Here is a 19,965-nt window from a genome sequence, read left to right on the forward strand (position 1 = left end):
TAAAAGCTATTCTTTAACAACTAGTATCTCTGTTTGTAGCCTGATTTCCCTCTCCCTAGTTTGCGAATAATATTTTAAAAATCAATAATTTTATTTATGTATACAGAGTGTCCTAAAAACTGAATGTTTTGAATATAAAATAATAAGTCTATTTTTAAATAGGTGGTTCATCTCAAAGTTTAGTAGAATTTCATCATTTACAAACAACATACCTATGTTACCGCTTAGAATTGAGAAAAGTTAACGCTAAACAATTTGTCTCTTAGATCAACTTAGATTTTTATTATATCACAAAGCACTAACTTGATTCTCTATTCTCAATCATCAGTCACTTAATTGCAACGCCGAGACCAACACAGTTTTCGCATCTCTCATCTTTTTATCATCAGCCTTGATTGTATCGGAAGGCGGGGCAACAGGTCTCTAAAAGCCCATTACACCATATCCATCAGCGTGGTCAATCATAAATAGGCCAAACTATCCGATCGAAGCTTCTGGCTCGCGTCCAAGTCGCGTCGAATCGAAAATAGCTAGCTGCTCTCCACCGTGCCGTCCAGATTCGAGGCCTGTAAAGAATTCTCGCGGCAGACCGATCCACTTGTGTCTATCTGCTTGCGTGCCTGTTTTTCTTGTTATTTTAATTGCTATTTCGTAGTGTTGTTTCGTTTAAGCTGGAAAGGGTGGGATTAAAAGCAATGCACGGCAGTTCTAACGGTACGTAACGGTGTTTACACTTGTTTCGTGTTGCGTGTTTGTTTTGTGTTTCTTATTTACGTGGCAGTATTTTAAGTCGGTGTGGTCTTTATATCTTTTTCAGACTTCGGACAGATTAATAATTCGTAATTTTTACTAATAACTACTATAATTCAAATTATGTCTATTGCTGGAGTTCTTATTTTTAACAGTGACAGTGACAGCTCTTTTTAGTGCTGCGTTGTAAAATCAGGTTACCAGGTTGGTAAACTAAGATAAGGATCGGTTCCTGCAAAATATCGGTTAAATATGGAACAGTTTGGTAAATAGTCTGTCCCATAGGGTTTGTCCAACGCCAAAATCCTTTGACAGTGATAGATGTGTCTGTCATTTTAATTTCAAAGTAGATTATTTTATTTTACAAAGAGATAAACGTTGGTATAGGCTTGGTGTATTCTCCGCCTGTGCTGCCACCATCGGAGAATATCGTAAATAACTCGTACTTACAAATACACGGGTTTAAATAGCGATAATACGAAAAATGTATTATTTAACCTAACTAAGTGTTAGGAAGTATAATTTGTGGAAATTCTAATAATAAAAAAGTAAATATTTTGATATCTTCAGAAGGTCTAACTTGTATTATAATTTATTATTCCAGTTAAAAAAACTTTTTGGGTGAGTTCAACTACGGCAGCGAGCATATTTTTAATCACCGGTTTTGCTAATGGGGCATAATTGGGGCTATTTCGGCTATAACGAAATTTTTTAAAGGTACATAATTATAATTCAGAAGACGTATGATGATTTTTTTGATTATGTAACGAGCACTTTGTTTACTCAATTGTGTCGTCGAACTGCTTGAATCAATTTTTGCTATTGATCAAATCGGTGTGAGAAAATATGAAGCTATAGAATAGTTTCGGGAGAAGGGAATATACGGGAAAGTTGAGTTATTGAATGTTATTGCACCTAACAACGCCTTAATTACGCTCTCCTTTACGCGTTACCATTTTTTCGTCAATTTTATTAACATTTGGAATTGTCACATCACAACACCTCCAAATCTAATTTATTTAAAAATTAATTTTCTGTATAATATTTATTATTAATATTTTGTTTATTCTTTTTATACTTAAATCTCTAAATCTAACAATAAACCGGCACTGAATTAGTAAATCACAAATCTCTTGGAGTCGCTTAATACCGTAAATCCTGGAAAATCTTTGTTTATGATTATTTTCGTACACGAATCGCTCTAAGTAAAGTGCACGAGACAGTTTTATCCTTGTTTTGCCGTAACATAATAATAATTGAGATAAATACTTCTAGTAAACTATGATTAATTGTCTAAATTTTGTAATTGATTGCCAGATGTGATTTATAAATGATCTAAGCCATAAAACATCTACCATGTCTGTTAGATTAAACATCGTCTGGATAGAATCTAAAAAAGAGTCTATAACTTTACTGTAAGATGCAAAAATATTTTTGCTATCAGATAGAAGGAATAATTAAAAATGATGTAATATAATAGAATAACAGGGATATTTTGGTCTTTTATTACAAAAAAAACAAACTATAAAAAATATGAGTTTAATAAATTACCTTCTGAAGCCCCATATCACTATGCGCTGATGCAGTTCGTCAATGCGTGTCGTAATCCTCTACTCACCTTGGCTGATGGACGAATTTCCAAACGAACTAACTAATCGCATCGATGAATCGCATCGACGCATCGTACTCATTATCCGTGCATGGACGCATCAGCCCATAGTGAGTGGGGGTTTTACTCTAAAACCTTTAATATGATTACATATTATATTTTGTTGTAATGTAGGTGGTGATGACTCTAGCATAGAAGATGAATCCACATTGAAAGATCGAAATCAAGAATGGTCGGGAAGTAATTCTATTCAAGAAGGATCCACGTCTGATTTGTCCACGAGTTCTTCAGAGAGAAATGGCATCTTAGGAGGTATATAGATATACATTTTTTGCTATTTTTAGGAAGAGGTGTGCGTACAGACCTGACGAGACGAGACCGAGACGAGCGCGAGACATTCTAAATTTGCTAAGTGTGGACGGGTCACAAGTAAGAACCCATGCATGGAGTCTCGTTGCTATCCGTATCTGTCGGTTTTTCGACGGCCGATCAAAGAAAAAGTCGCACGAGACTGCGATATATCAGAGTATGCTGTATTTAGTTGCCTTGGCTAGTGACAGGCGTCTCTCAAAAAAATGGATTGAAGCAGTTTTGCAGTGGTATCGCGCTAGTCACTCTCTCGTCAAAGTCTCGTTTTGCGCGCGCCTTGCATTCGTCTCTTGTGGTCTGGACGCACCTTTAGAAACTAATAATTAATTCGTTTATATAGATATATAATATTTATTTATAATTTAGATAATATCAGGGCACAGCCTATTTATAACCAGCTTCCAAATATTAAAAGGGAAAACATAGTAAACATTTTAAAGTGTACAAAGCAATTAAAAAAAAACGTTCATAATCATAAGATCATTTATTGGTACAATGTTTTTTTTTAATAAAGTTCTTCATCGTGGACAAAATAAAGTATATCCGAATTTTCTTCAAAGGGAGTTATTCGTTTTTTCAACCCGCTACTTCAGGCAATCAAAACATTTAATAAGTTCATAGTCACTAGGTTCCTTAATATCTTTTTCTCTTGCATGCTTAACTTTAACTATGACTTCATTATATTGCAAAAATGAAAAACAAGCACTCATACATTCGTGCGAGTGCCTAGTTTACCTAAATTTTTCACAGAAAATTTCTTCCATAGATACCGCAATTTTTAAAACGATAAATAAACAATTGTACATAACCACAAAAAGCAAAGCGAATTTATGCCAGAGGTCTGTCAACGTTGCCAAAGTTTAGCCCAATTTAATGTTATCCTTATATTGCCTATTATTCAATTTATCCTTATTTATCCTTATTATTTTACACGTGTGGCAACCGCGCTAACTGAATCTTTCAAACTCGCTGCTATCACAGATTATACAGATTATAATCTTTGTTTTTTCTTTATTGTTTTTCGTGGTTCCAATTTTCGGAATCGGGCATTAGTTAGGTGACTAGTTTGCGCACATAGTACGCCCACTTATGGCCTCTAAAATTGTGCACAGCGCCTGACCGGCACAGTTATTAGAGAGATATCGGAAAACCGAATAGCGTCATGCAGTATTTACGCGTACCTTATCATGGTTACGATATGCGCGAGTCAATTTTTAACGCAACACCCGCTAATAACGTTACCGCCTGACGTAATTTGCGGATCAATTACACCAAGCGCTATTTGTAAACAACGTTTAAAAATTGCTTAAATGGGCATTACTCTCGACAACACCAATCTTTCAGTAGCGAAATGCCCTGTTTGTTTCCAGAAACTAACCCATTCTCTTAACCATTATAACAACCGGTAGACATCTAATCAAATAAATCTGATCTTTTTCGTGTCTAGATTCGGGCTCGACCCGCTGTACCAACGATTTCCAATGGATTCGTAAAGAGCCGCCCGCCGCCTTATCGCCCCCCCGGGCATCCCCCCAGCGTTTATCTCCAATCAGGATGGAGGAGGAATCGCCCCCGCACGAACCCGCTCCCCTGTGTAAACCCCCCATTTCCCGGTCTTTGAAGGAGAAAGTGACCAGAAGGAGCAGCGAAAGATCAGGCAGGTTATTAAAGAAAATATCAAATAATGTCGATACCGTATAGAATCTCTTTTTTTTATTGTAGTGTCTGATAACGCAAATATTTTTTTTATTTGCTTTCCTTGGTCATTCATCATAAAAATCTGTTAATAACATTTTTATTAACAGATTTTTATAAATAACATATTTCAGTAAGTTGCAGTAGAAAGAAAACTTAAAAACTAATATCTTACTGTAATGTCAGTAATGTGTAAAAAATTTCCAGAATACATTTTTGAAAATATTCCCTGAAATATTCGAAATATTGGAAATAAATTGAATACTAAAAAAAATAAGAAGCAAACTTTATTTAATATAATGTAACTTTATACAAAGAATACATTTACATGTTTACAAAATGCAACAAAATTTAATAATATACAGATGTCCCCGGATTGTCTTTACAAGAGGAAAAAACTTTTTTATTACTGACATTTTGAGAATAATGCATTCTTCATAAAACAATTTTGCTTGTTCTAAAATGGTTTAATCCCGTTTATACTTTTCCAAATTTCCATACCGTTTTAGAGAAAATTGGAAAACATGAAAATATGGTTGCATTTTTTCTAGAGCTTCATTCAGAACCTCGCAATTAGTGGTGTCAATTAGCGTAGAAGTTTGTTCCTTTAATTTTAATGTAAGCATTCAGAACGTTAAAATTAGTGGTAGACATTTTCATTTAGTAGAAAAAGTTATCAAACTTTTGACTTTTCCACTAATTATACTTGAAAATTTGCGAGAAATGTCCTTTTGGCATTTGATTATCTTCCGCCAAGAGAAATTGTGGTTTGGATACAACTGACTAGAGACGGTCCTACACGATGTGGCGAACACCTTCAAACGTTGGACGCACGGCATTCGCCACATCGTGTGGGAGCGCAGAAATCCATGTGTCGAACGTTCGAAGCAAGTTCGGGCTCTTGTCGGTAAATTTTACGCGAGTCAAAGGACCTTCCAACGTTCGAAGTAATGTTCGCTGCGCTCCTACACGAGAGTCTTCAGGTGGTTGATATTTTACTAGGGATCAGTAGCGGCCTCGCTTTTAATGCTACAACGTGGTCTCCTCAGGCTGAAAATTTTTCGTGATTTGTTATTTGCCAGAAATATGTAAGTACATACATAGGTATATAGAAAGATTAATTATTGGTTTTCTTTGTGTTAATAAATATCTGACAGAGAGAGAATCTTTGGTTATTACATTACTTTAGTGAAAACACTGAAATTTCCTTTTATTCATTCACTTTTTCTATTCATCAAGATTTTCTTCTTATATTAGATACGTGAATAAGTTTTTACTTTTTACTAAAATTACTTTTAAAATTTTCCGTTTTTAGTTAAAATGGAGTGGAATAATAAAATGATAATGGAATTTATTTCGATTTACGAGAAATATCCAATTATATGGAAGCCCAGGCATTCCGAGTATAAAAACCGCAATGCCTTAATTGATGCTTGGCGTGACATTTCTCAGGAAACGAGTATAGACTTGTCAGTAGCAGAATTGAAGAAAAAAAATGAATCTGTAATGGCAACGTATAGAACGTTGAGGAGGAAAGTTATAAAGTTATAGATTCTTATACAACCGGATCTGGGAGTGCAGAATATACAAACCATCTAGGTTTACTTATGATGCTATAGACAGATTTATAAGATCCTGTTACGTCTTTTTTTTGCGTCTGTTGTTTATTTTTTTTTGCTTCTTAACAGTTTAGCGCAACTTAAAACTATCATACCAGCGGCAATCCCAGCACTTAATATATTATCCATATCTGCTCAAGCCAAGAGTACGTACGACACTGAGTTAATTTCACAAATGTAGCGCCAGGTTTGCGTCCAACGTTGGAACGAACGTTTGAAGCATCGTGTAGGAGACACATTCGCCAATTGTAATATTGTCGAAAACTGGGTCAAATGTTGGTTCGAACGTTTGTTCGAACGTTGGACGCATCGTGTAGGACCGTCTTAAATCAAACTTTGATTGTTTTATAAGCTAAATATTAGACTTTCTCTATGGATACAACTGACTACGCAAGCTAGGATATTCTATTAATTTTAATTGTGTTTTTTAGACATTGTGAATGATCGTCAACTAAAAAGTATAAAGTGTAAAGCTTCATTCAGAACCTCCCAATTAGTGGAATAAATTAGTAGTTTCAATTACACTTTATACTTTTTAGTTTACGATCATTCACAATGCCTAAAAAACACAATTAAAATTAATAAAATATCCTAGCAACAGCTTGCGGTAGTCTGTTGTATCCCTAGAGAAAACATAATATTTAGCTTATAAAACAATAAACTTTTGATTTCTAACCAAAATGTTTCTTGACGGGTGATAATCAAAGGCCAAAATGACATTCCTCGCAAATTTTGAAGTATAATTAGTGGAAAAGTCAAAAGTTTGTTAAGTTTTTCCACTAAATGTTAAATTACTACCACTAATTATGACGTTCTGAATGCTTACATTAAAATTAGGTGATCAAACTTCTACCACTAATTAAAACTACTAATTTATTCCACTGATTTCGAGGTTCTGAACGAAGCTTAATTGAAACCACTAATTGCGAGGTTCTGAATGAAGCTTAAGTTCTAAAAATCAAAAGTGTTTCTATGGTAATATAATTTAGTTTTCATTCTTTGATAGATAGTGTTTATTAATTTTGATTAACGTCATATTTTTTGCTGATGTTAAAATATCAAATTTTCCGATAATTAATATATCTGCATATATCACAGAATGAAAACTTTGAATGAAAATAAAATTATATTACCATAGAAACGCGTTTTTACCGATTTTTAGGACTTTCAATTTCAACAAATAAATTCAATGATACAGTCTGAGTCATAAATAAGTACAAATATTTTCAGGGCTGGTAGATCTCGATAAAAGAAACATAATATTTTCTCTTTACCGGTTTTTGAAATAACTCCAAAATAACCGATATATTTTACTTCGAAATTTAAAAAAAAAAATATTTTTGCATAAATTTTGAGAACCGTTGGACCTTTTCTGGATTTTATTTCTTGTAAATTTAATCTACTACCTATGTTGCCATATTATCAACAAATTATATTTTTTAACTAAAGACTAAACAAATTTCCAAAAAAAATCAAAACATTCCAAATTCTGAAAAAAACATTCCAGGAAAAAACCTCATAATCGTGTTTCTGGAGTCGAAATATACTACCCCTAAAAATATTTGCACTTATTATATATTTATTATATTACACTCACCCTGTATATTTTAATGTTTTTTTTTGACATTTGAAAAAGTATAAACGGGATTAACCATAGACTTAAAATAAAATATAGACTACACTATTTACATATAAACGCGGTCAAACAATCTTTTTTGTACACATGTTTTCTTCTGGGTACAGTCGACCGAGCCTTCCTCATCCAGCCTATGTTGTCACGTCTTTAATATTATCAATATTTTTTTTCTTGTTATACACATATATTCAGATATTAATACTACATTTTAATAAAGTAGGTTTTAATATTCCATAGATGTATTAAATAGTCCTTATACTACTAAATTATAAGTCGGGTACTATTTAAAAAGGATAAGTTCTTTACAATATGGCAACACCGATTAGACGCGAGGTCGCCGATTCATTCATTTATTACCTTGTAGTATCGTCGCACGTGCGGTAAAGCTTTGTTGCCGTTATGTCCCCGGCTGTATTAAGGCATTTTCTTAGCTTGTAGTCCTTAAGTGTTTATTTTATTTACTTTTTCTGTTCAAGAACTATAAAATTTGGTTCGCCAGTGCCAAATTTGCAAGAAATTTGACTTAAATAATCCATTTAAGTCTTGAAACGACTTTCGACCGGTAGGCAACTCTCAATTTACCCATTGGGAGTCAGTGGCGTTGTTGTAGGAAGGCGCTTATCTAGATAATATTTTAGTAAAATGTAAAATCTGATTTTTTTCTCTTACATAATCATTTATATAAAGATTTTTGTAACAAAATCATAATTAGTATAACCCTGTTAATAATTAATAATGTTTTTATTAAAAATATATTCCGGTTTATTCTAAAATTATCTTCAAAATCTAAAATATCATACAAGAATTTTAAAATGATATTACATTATGAAACAATATTTTTTAATATACCGGGTTTGTCTCAAAAGTGGCTCACCCCTATAACTTTTTTATTTTTTCAGAAAGAAAAAACAGATTTGTATGGTAGTAGGCATATGACATAAATTAGGATTGATTGACGTATTCAATTGTTTTTGGTCTCTTCGTGTTTCACCGGAAATGGTTACATCTTTTGATTTTTAAAGGCACCCTCGGTATATTGCTACTTTATTCGATAAAAAATGTCACTCTGAATAGAATAACATATCATATATCAACTTTTGACATTGTCGCTTAAAAACAAATATTATTTTAAATTTCAATCCAGGGTGCCATGGTGTTGTTAAAAAGTTTTAATCAAGGAGCCTTGGAAAAATAGTTTTGATCGTCTAATGGGTTTCGTGTCTTGTCTAAGCCGGTTAAAAGATGTACAAATCGTATTTTTAATCATATGTCAATTTTTTCAAATGAAACAAGGGTGACTCATTAGCATATTTGGAAAAAGCATTTTTTTATGAATATATTGATACCACACACTTGGTATTTCCAGTCAAATTGTCGTTATGAACCGCGTGTTACAATTACAATTAAACCGTATGCGAAAATGTCAAAACTTGACATATGATATGTCATTCTATTCAGAGTGACATTTTCTATCGAATAAAGTAGATATATACCTAGGATGCCATTTAAAAATTAAAAGTTATAGTCATTTCCGGTGAAACAGGAAATGACCAAAAACAATTGAATGCGTCAATCAATCCTAATTTATGTCATATACTAACATACTAAATCTTGTTTTTTTATTTGAAAAAATAAAAAAAAATTATGGGGATGAGCCACTTTTGGGACACACCCGGTATAATAAAGACAGTACTGAGTTAAATAAATGTAGTTTTCATTTTATCCGCTTCCTATCACCTTCCTTGCTTTAATGGAACAGATTTATGTTTTCTCTAATTTACATAATAAGGCGTCACTTAACCAGAATAACATTTTTTTTCTCTCCCTGTCGCCGATTCTATTATATCTGTAAAATAGATCCTGATTTGATTAATATTAGGGGTTGTAAATGTTTGACTAAAATTAATATTTTTTTTAATAATTTCAAAAATTACGTAATTTCGATTATAAAATTTCTTCTATAACATGTATTTTATTATTTTTATCCTTTTTGGACTCTAAGACGTTTTTCCTAAACTTTTATTTAAAAAAACCTCTCCTAAATCTTAATAAAATATAAAAAAGTTTAAATACGATATATTTTTAATTTAATTATAGTTTCATTAAAATAAAAAAAATACCTGGCTGATGATACGGAGAGTTCAGGTGTACTTGAGAAACGAAAGACAGTGTTGCGTTTCTCGTCAGAGTCGTCAGGGAACGACCGTTACGACAGAGACAACCTATCTATCGCTCGTGTCGCACTCGTTATAACCTAAAACAATAACACAACAATAACAAGTCATTGTCTGACCGCATGTTCCAGCTATTATTTATGAATGAGATACTCAGTCTATATTTTATTTTAAGTCTATGGGATTAACCAATTTAGAACATGCAAAATTTTTTTATTAAGAATTCATTTTTCTCCAAAATCTCAGTAATAAAAAAGTCTTTCCTCTTGTAAAGACAATCCGGGGACATACCTACTATAGGTTGAAGACAATGAAAATTGAATTATAATACCTACTGTATAAAATTTCAATTCTAATAGCACAAAAATACTAGGGACTGTCGTATGAGTTAACCTCGAATCTCGAATTGATCAAGTATCACTTAGAACTAGTATTTTGAAGTAAATTTTATTAAATATTAAATATTATAAATTTCAGGTGCCCCAACAGGTTCTTCGGCGCCAGGCAGCTTGGACAGACGCAGACATCATCTGAAGAGAGAAGAGAGAGATCAGAAGTCTCGATCGTCACATGTTAAAAGTCCTCCTAGATTGGAAGATTTCCAACCAAATTTAACCCCAAACTGCCAGAATGGTTTTTGCTATCCCCCCACTTGTGGTCCTTACGATGGTTATATGGAAAGCTTTCACAGGCGCCACGAGAGGTAATATAAAAACAGTCATTTCGAATACATATATTTGATACCAATTAAACTTTTAGTTACGTAATCGAGGGCACGATTTTTAAATTCATTGTTGCCAACCATCGACATATTCCGCGCCGGGCTGACTAACTGGAACATAATCTTTTTTCTGGGAATTCAGGTGGCAGCTCTGCTGTAAAAAATGTCAAGTTGCCACATTTATTTATTTATTTCCTGACATTGTCATTCGTTTTGCCTCTTTAATTTTGTATTACGAGTTTTTGGTTTAAATAAATAGTGTTGTGATACTTTAGGCTTTAAAATGTTTACTAGCAGACCTCGCAGTCGAACATTGTCCTTTTTAGAACCTCTTTTAGTGCGAAGTGTACAAGATTATTAGCTTAATAGCCGGTAAAAAACTCATCGCAACTTTATTAGAATATATTGTACGGGAAAGCGGTAGTAATGGCCCTTTTATGTCCCTTAAGTGCTGTTAACAAGGTGAGTTTTGTATTAACTGTTTATATATACAGGGTGGCGCACCTCATTCGCCTCGGTTTATTATACGAAAACGGAAATATGTAGAAACAAAATATTTTATGGGTATATGTGGGGAGGCAATGTGCACAATTTAAAATTATTTTGAAATATACAGGGTGTTTCAGAACGAAGATCCATACCAAAGTTATATTTTTTCTTATGGAACACCCGGTATTTTATTTCATTTTTGAATTCCTGGGCCCAGCAAAAGGCATTTTTTATAAGGGTTAAATATGTTTAAAGTCATTGTTTTTTGAGATATTTAAAGATATTTAAATTTGCATGCTACTATAGAATAGATTAATTAACACCCTGTACATTACTTTTCAGAATTAATTCTTGTGCTGAATTTAAAGGTAGAGAAATAGACTTTACTGGAAAATGTTATTGCTTCCTTAAATTTATACAGGGGTATCAAAAATTGCTGATCTATTTTAAGGATTTATTTTACATAAAAACTTCGATATTTCAAATACACCATGTATTTTTTATAATAAATCGAAGCAGATTCAAATGTTCTTTCAAACTATATTAGGGTTTCCTATACCTATCTAGCTCAGATTTTGAATAAAGAGCAATTTTTCAATAAAATGGCAACCAAGAGGGCTAGTGTCGTCATGGCAAGTTTCTAGTGACAGTTAGTAGCTATTTTCAAAATCGAAATTAGTTTATGGGCTTATTTAAATTTATATCAGTTTACTTTTATTTAATATACCTACAATAGTTTAATAAATAATATTGATTAAATATGTATTTATTATTTTATCAAGAAAAACGAAGAAGTGGTTCTTTGATTTATTTTACGATGACTTGTAGATATATGGGTTTTCTATGAAAGAGACAATTATGGCAAATGCATTTTCTTCACTTCCAACGACAGGTTTCTGCCTAACAGTTTTTTTTATAAACCACACTACACTGCGAAATAGGACTAGTAGTTTTTCAAAGGAACGCTTATCAGGAAGATTCCTGTTCTTAGATACATTTGAGCATAAGCTCTTGAACCTAAGAAGCGATTTTCCTCACAAAATAAAATCACTACGAACATATCCATTCGTTCCGCCAGCAGACACTACTTTATTTTTCTTGATAAAATAATGAATACTTACTTATTAAACTATTGTAGGTAAATCTAAGTAAACTGTTAAAAATTATAAATAATAATGTTCATAAACTAATGTCGACTTTGAAAATAGTTACTAACTGTCACTAGAAAATTACAATGGCGACACCAGCCATCTTGATTGCTCTTTTATTTAAAAATCGCTTTTTATTCAAAATCTGAGTTAGATAAGTATAGGAAACCCTAATATAGTTTGAAAGAGCATTTGAATCTGCTTCGGTTTATTTAAAAAAATACAGGGTGTTGCGTTTGAAATAACGAAGTTTTTATATATAAAATAAACCCTTAAAATAGATCAGCAATTTTTGATACCTCTGTATAAATTTAAGGAAGCAATGCCATTTTTCAGTAAAGTTTATTTCTTTACCTTTAAACTCAGCACAAAAATTAATTCTGAAAAGTAATGTACAGGGTGATAATAATCTATTCTATTGTAGCATGCAAATTTAAATATATTTAAATATCTCAAAAACCAAAGATTTTAAACATATTTAACCCTTATAATAAATTACTTTTTTTGGGCCCAAGAATCCAAAAATGAAATAAAATACCGGGTGTTCCATAAGAAAAAATATAACTTTGGTATGGATCTTCGTTCTGAAACACCCTGTATATTTCCGTTTTCTGTTTACCGTTTTCGTATAATCAACCGAGGCGAATGAGGTGCGCCACCCTGTATTTATAATTATTTTTTTTTTGTTTCCCAAAACATTTTGATCAAAAGAAAATATGTAAAAGTGAACAACTCTGTGCCGGTCATGCTTAATCACGTGACTAAAAGTTTATTTGATATGAACTATACGTAGGAGAATATCTCTGTTTCTTAATTCTAGGTCTGATCCGCAAAGATACGGTAGCAGTCCGATGCTGATGGATCACAGAGAACACAGACTCTTCTCGGAAAGAGGCAGTCATCCAGATATATATGGGGATTGTTCCAGATATCGTCACGAGATGGCGTGTTGTTCTTACCATATGGGTCCTCCGCCATGTTGTTTTTACGGTGGCGATCGGGGGTATCACTGGACACCTCCTCCTTATCCTAAGGTTGAATTATTTTTCAACCTCTTTAACTTATATTTATTATATTGTTTTTTTATAACCAGGAGAGATCATAATTAGTTTTCAAAAGCTTGGTTTATTTTATTAACTAATTAACATATTTTTTCTTCTAGCCGGGAGAACAAGATGAAAAGTTTAGGAAAATTCAGTACGAGCGAGACAATCTGCAGTTGCAAGTACAAGTTTTGACTGAGCAGATCGAAGCACAATCGGATAAAATTACGGATTTAGAAAAAGTGTTGCACGAAAAGAAGCAAATGTTGTCTGAAGCGGAAGAAAAACTTCAGAGGGTGAGTAACTACATCTCTAGCATATATTAAAATTGAATATCTAATACCAGTTGAGCCATAATATAGGTTTTATATTTTTTATTTACTGGGATTAAACGTGTATGAGCCGGCACAACAGAGTCTAGTCTGATTCCTCCACACACTTGGTATTTCGAATCAAATTGTCAAAAATGTCTATACCTATGTGGCAGATTCATCTATCCAAAAAATTCTATATGGGTATTTCGCCACTGCAAGAAAATCTGCAAAATAAAATAGTTATTTTTTGTAAACACTTCTGCGTTAATCCAAACGGAAACTACTTGTCAGGAGTTAGGTTTACAGATATACAAATTTGCCTAACGAACAAAAAAATGCTTGACGTTTCGCAAAGTTTATCTCTTTCCGTCGTCGGAAGCAAAAAATACAAAGAATAAAGAAAAAAACTATTTAAAATATTTAAATTCAACTATTCGAGAACACTTTAGTTTTTTAAAACAGATACGTCTACAAAAACCGTTGACATTATGCTTAATAAGGTAAAACCAAAAAACCCCGAATTTTCTGTATGATTATTTTAAATTTTTACGTATATATTATGTTATGTTTATTTATGTTATGTTCTTTAAAATCAAAGAAGCAATTGCCATACATTAATATTATTACTAACATCTACAGATACATGAGCAATACATTTATTTTTATTAGATTGTGTAGTGTAACAACCCAAATTCGTCAACAAAGTTGAAGAGGTAATATTTTGACCAACTTTATAACAAACAATTTAAATGAAAGAAAGGAACCTACGTTGTGTTAAATATTTTTTTATTGTGATTACCTCGGATGCGCCTCGACAGAAGCAATATTTTGGGAAATTTGAGGAGAATAGGTTATGTAAATAAAACGCTAAATTTGCAAATAGCCCTACTTATTTTGTTAAATGAAATGAAAGGAGTGCCGTACTCTGCCTGGAATTCACATATAAAAGAGCACGGCAGAGAAAACCATGATCACTATACCAGAGAATCTAACTATGCTGTCCTGAACTTTAATAAAAGAGAAATAATAATATAGAAACTGTCCTCATACCTAGGTTTATAGTTTAATACATTCGAAAACATGCCACATTTATATCGTTCAAAACTGAAGAGTTTTTTGTTAGTTTAACGGGTCCCCACCCGTAGGTACGAAGTCCCTTGTTGCGGAATCGACGCTAAAGTTGAAGGTTTGGTGCCAATATCTTATAATTTAATAAATTGTAAGTTATTCTATGAATTATTTAATTTATTGTTTTTGTTTGCCCTTTTGCGAGCTAAGATATTCGCCCATGCAAGGTCGAAAATTGTTAGTACACTCAACAAGGCTCTTATTCTCACAAACCACAAACATCGGCACAAAGGAACAGTAAATGATTTTATTTAGATTACTTTTAAACTGAAATTATTTACAGCATAAGTAGATTCTATTAAATGCATACACATGTTATATATTGTCTTTGTCAGATCAAATGAATAAGGAAAAACTTTAAACAGAATTACAACAAGAAAACAAAATAATATGATTTAGTTAACATTAGTTAAATAATGAGAAAACATTTACTTTACCTTTAATAACATTCTTTGTCACAAAACTCAAGAACCAAAATAATATCAATGCGTCTCGAATGGTAGTCTAGAAGCTATTATCTAACAACTCTCACCTCTGTTCGTCGCCTGATTTCCCTCTCCCTAGTTTGTGATTAATATTTTAAAAATCAATAATTTTGTTTATGTATACAGAGTGTCTTAAAAATGAATGTTTTGAATTTAAATAAATATGTCTATTTTTAAATAGGCGGTTCATCACAATTGTATTAAAAAAGTCTCTTTTATTTTTCTTTTAGAGGCTATCGCTTCTTCCGCTATAATTTTGGCGTTATTAAAATTTATTCTGTGCCCATGAATTGAATCAAATTGTCATTATGAACCGCATGTTACAAATCTGAGAAAATAAAAATGTTATAGGGGTGAGCCACTTCGGGGACGCATCCGGTATAATTAGAAAAAGTCCTATAGTAATTTCATTTAACTTTTTACTCTGTTTTATTAATGAGAATTAATTAAATACTACTGGATACTGTGTAAATACCTTTTAGAAATATTTAAATTGCAAGAATAAATAAAAGCATCGAATATTAAAAATAATACATACATATATCTATATTGTTTATTATTTTTTATTTTTATTTTCACAATTTAATAATGTACGGTAAATTTAATATCTGAGAAATAAATTACGGTTACATATGACCAAGCTAAACCAAATAAAAAAACTAGGTGAAGTTAAAAGGCAGGAAAATTAAAGTGGCACAGGAAATGCTAGTAGGTAGAGCAAGAGGCATGCGAATCAAGTGTTCTTGAACCGTTCAAGTACCGCGTGACCAAGAAAAGAATTACTTTAAAGTTTAAAGTTGACCTCTTTCATTTCACATTAAAATTAATTTTCATTTACAGTTTGCCTTCTAGAAAGCAATTGTTTTGTTCTTTTGAACTTTTTATGTTTGTAGTTATTGTCAGGTTAATATTTTACAAGAATTTAATTTTAATACACAGGTAAATTGTAGTTTCTGTATTTTTTTGGACGGTCTCTGTCTTCTCAATTTTTTCAATCAACAGTTATACGTTATGCTATTTAAGTACAAACAAAATGTGTATCATATCCTCAACTATTATGCTAAATTATCGACCATGTTTATATAGAAAGCTTCGTAATGTTCCTCATACATATAACAAATTCCTCATTAACAAATGAATATGCAACTGTCAGTCCACACACCCGCATGTTTTTTAAGCTTGTACACTGATGTTTAGGAACAACCGGGAGACAAAGATAATACATATCGTAACATGAACTATTATGCTAGATTAAAGGTCTTTTATAAAGTTGTTTTTGAAGTTCTGTGATGTTTCTTATACCGATCTGGTCATTCTAAATCGGAGGCCTGATTTCTAATTAATAAGACAAGGATAATGAGTTGACTTATGTGATAACTAAGTTGGTAGACAGGGATACAAAAAATGGACACTCTATACCGGTCGCAACTCCTATATCGCAACCCCTATAACTTTTATATTTTTTCACATAAACAAACGATATTTGGTATGTTAGTATATAACATAAATTAGAATTGATTGACGTATTCAATTGTTTTTGGTCACTTCCTACAACTATTGATTTTTAAATGGCACCCTCGGTATTTTTTTACTTTCTTCAATAGAAAATGTCACTCGGAATAGAATGATATAACACATGTCAAATTTTGACATCTTTGCTTAAAAAAATCGTATTTAAAATTTCAATCTAGAGTGCTATGGCTGTGTTAAAAACACTAATTTTTAATCAAGGAGTCTTGGAAAAATGTATTTGATCCTCTAGTGTTTTTCGTGTCTTGTCCTGGCTGGTTTAAAGATATCCAAATCGTATTTTCATTCATATTTCATTTTTTTAAAATGGAACGAGGGTGGCTCATTAGCATATTTGGAAAAGGCATTTATTTTTTTACGAATAATTTGTTACCACACACTTGGTATTTCGATTCAAATTGTCGTTATGATCCGCATGTCATTATGATCCGCACAATTTCAAATAAACCATATGAGAAAATGTCAAAAGTTGACATATCATATGTCATTCTACTACAGTGTCATTTTCTATCGAATTAAGTAAAAAAATACCGAGGGTGCCATTTAAAAATCCAAAGTTGTTGTCATTTCCGGTGAAACAGAAAGTGACCAGAAACAATTGAAGACGTCAATCAATCCTAATTTATGTCATATACTAACCTACCAAATCTCGTTTTTTTATCTGAAAAAAATAAATAAAATTATAGGGGTGAGCCACTTTTGAGACGCACCCGGTATAGGGGTCCGAATTCTATTCGGGAAACTTTCGGCAGTGTTTTCTGTAGATAAAAATAAGTAAAAAACTTCCTATAAATTTATGTCCTAAATTCTTTGTTTCGGAGATACGGGGTATAGAAGTTTCATTTCTATTTCGATTTTTTTTCAAGTAATTTCTGAGCTAACGCCTATATTTGGATGGAAATTGGTGCTTTTTGACATGAGACATTCGATTTTTATGTTGGTAAGACTCCCACTTGTAGGGCACGCCACCTACATATTTTATAACTGTTTTGAAGAGTAATCACTTTTTGTTCGTACCTGTATTACAACTGCTGAATAAAAAATTTACATTTCCGTATTTTTTTACGCAAAAAACGCCTGTTGGTAAAAATCGCTTCGGGTAATAGTCAATACATGTCACAATTGACAAAAATTATACATGTTGACTGGATAGTTATTAGTCTGAAATAATAAATTTGAAATGTTTTTACACCAAAGAGTCAACAGAAACTGTTTTATCGTATTTTTTTAGAGAAATTCATGATTAGCTTAAAAAAATAAAAAATCTTCAAATTTAGCATTTCAGTCAAATAACCGTTTATTCAACATGTTTATTTTTTGTCAATATAATGACATGCATTGGCTATTGTTATTCCAATAAACGGTTGTTCGTAGCGATTTGTAGCAAGAGACATTATTTACGCAAAAGATTACGGAGATGTATATTTTTTCACTCAGTAGTTTAATACAGGTACGGACAGAAAAGTTACTCTTCAAATCAATTAAAAAACATGTAGGAGTCATATTGACAACAAAATTAAATTTATTAGGTCAAAAAACATCCAGAGCCCCATTTTCATGCAAATATCGATGTTAGTTCAGAAATTATTTGGAAAAAAACCCGAAATAAAAGTGAAACATCTATACCGTGTATCTTGGAAACGACGCATTTTAGGACATAAATTTAGATGCATTTTTTTCTATTATATTTTTAGAATATGCTGCCGAAGTTTCCCGAATACAATTCGGAGCACCCTGTATACCGGGTGCGTCTTACAACTGGTTCGCCCACATAACTTTTTTATTTTTTCAGTTAAAAAAACGTGATTTGGTATGTTAGTATATGACATAAATTAGGATTGATTGACGCATTCAATTATTTTCGGTCACTTCCTGTTTCACCGGAAATGACTAAAATTTTTGATTTTTAAATGACACACTCGGTATTTTTTTACTTTAGTCGACAGAAAATAACACTCTGCATAGAATGACATATCATATGTCAACTTTTGACATTTTCGCATATGGTTTATTTGAAACTATAACTTTCGGTTCGTAACGAAAGTTTGACTCGAAATACTGCGTGTGGTATCAAATTATTTGTAATAAATGTGTGGTATCAATTTATTCGTAAAAAAATGCTTTTCCCAAATATGCTAATGAGCCACTCTCGTGCCATTTGAAAAAATTGAGATATGATTAAAATACGATTTGAGCATTTTCTAACTGGCCAGGATAACTGACCAAACATTACACGATCAAATCGATTTTCCAAGGCTCCTTGATTAAGAATTAGTGTTTTTAACATAGCCAAATAGCCTAGATTGAATTTTAAAATACGATTTTTTATTAAGCGAGAATGCAATTTTCTATCGAATAAAGTAAAAAAAAATACCGAGGGTGCCATTTAAAAATGAAAAGTTGTAGTAATTTCCGATGAAACAGAAAATGACCAAAAACAATTGAATACGTTAATCAATCTTAATTTATGTCATATATTAAGACATACCACAAGCTCATACCAATATATACCAAATTTCGTTTTTTTATCTGAAAAAATAAAAAAGTTATAGGGGTGAGCAATTTTTGAGACGCACCCGGTATTGCAATAGATTTGTGAGCTCGGAATCCATTATTAGCTCAACAAAGACATAATAGATATCATAGACTGAACTATTATGCAGAATTATCGATCATAAATAAAACGCAACTATGTGTTGTTTTAGGAAGTCCTTTCACGTTCATCTCTGGAGACCCAAAAACTAGAACTGATGTCAATAATGAGCGAATTGAAGTTAAACGCGGCCGCTCTGGAAAGAGAAAATATGGAATTAAGAAATTGTCCGTACAATAACAACAGTGACTTGAAAAAGCCGCCTTTAGTGCCTAGAATTGGTTCGTCGTCGCAGCCTCAGTTGACTTCTACACCACAACATTCTAGTCAGGTAGGAATAACCAGAAATTATTATACTTCATGTTTTATATGAATTTGTTGTTTTCGTAGGGAATAAGAGTGTCCCCATCGCCTAGTCCAGTTGGTTTGTCAACGGGATCTACTAGGAACGCCGATTCAACGTTATCCTATCAAAATGACATACTTAGACCAAAGGTAATTAATAAATATATATAGTAATTATAGTAATTTCATTGTACCTATTGAATAAAAAGGCTAAGGAAGGTATCCAAAATAAACGCATATTCAAATATTAATCTTGTGGAATATATATCAACATAAAACGAGATGTACTTAACGAAATATCATCGTAACAACGGATA

The 19,965-nt window shown here is 32.1% G+C and overlaps 1 protein-coding gene across 6 annotated transcripts in view; it reads left to right on the forward strand.

The window, feature by feature from the left end:
* LOC115891488 (liprin-beta-2) overlaps positions 1-19,965 on the forward strand; it is a 122,561-nt gene that overhangs the window by 71,109 nt on the left and 31,487 nt on the right. For 5 of the 6 annotated variants that reach the window (XM_030911951.1, XM_030911947.1, XM_030911952.1 and 2 more), the window contains exons 4-10: positions 2,534-2,671; positions 4,176-4,385; positions 10,330-10,555; positions 13,031-13,244; positions 13,373-13,549; positions 19,416-19,634; positions 19,694-19,798. In XM_030911951.1, the coding sequence (XP_030767811.1) occupies positions 2,534-2,671; positions 4,176-4,385; positions 10,330-10,555; positions 13,031-13,244; positions 13,373-13,549; positions 19,416-19,634; positions 19,694-19,798 (1,289 nt within the window). Of the gene's footprint in view, positions 1-591; positions 715-2,533; positions 2,672-4,175; positions 4,386-10,329; positions 10,556-13,030; positions 13,245-13,372; positions 13,550-19,415; positions 19,635-19,693; positions 19,799-19,965 lie in introns of those variants that run through there. The other variant, XM_030911953.1, reaches the window with a different exon arrangement.

This window comes from Sitophilus oryzae, unplaced genomic scaffold (genome assembly GCF_002938485.1).
Source record: "Sitophilus oryzae breed Bouriz unplaced genomic scaffold, Soryzae_2.0 scaffold_1181_pilon_pilon, whole genome shotgun sequence".
Taxonomy (NCBI): Eukaryota; Metazoa; Arthropoda; class Insecta; order Coleoptera; family Curculionidae; genus Sitophilus; species Sitophilus oryzae.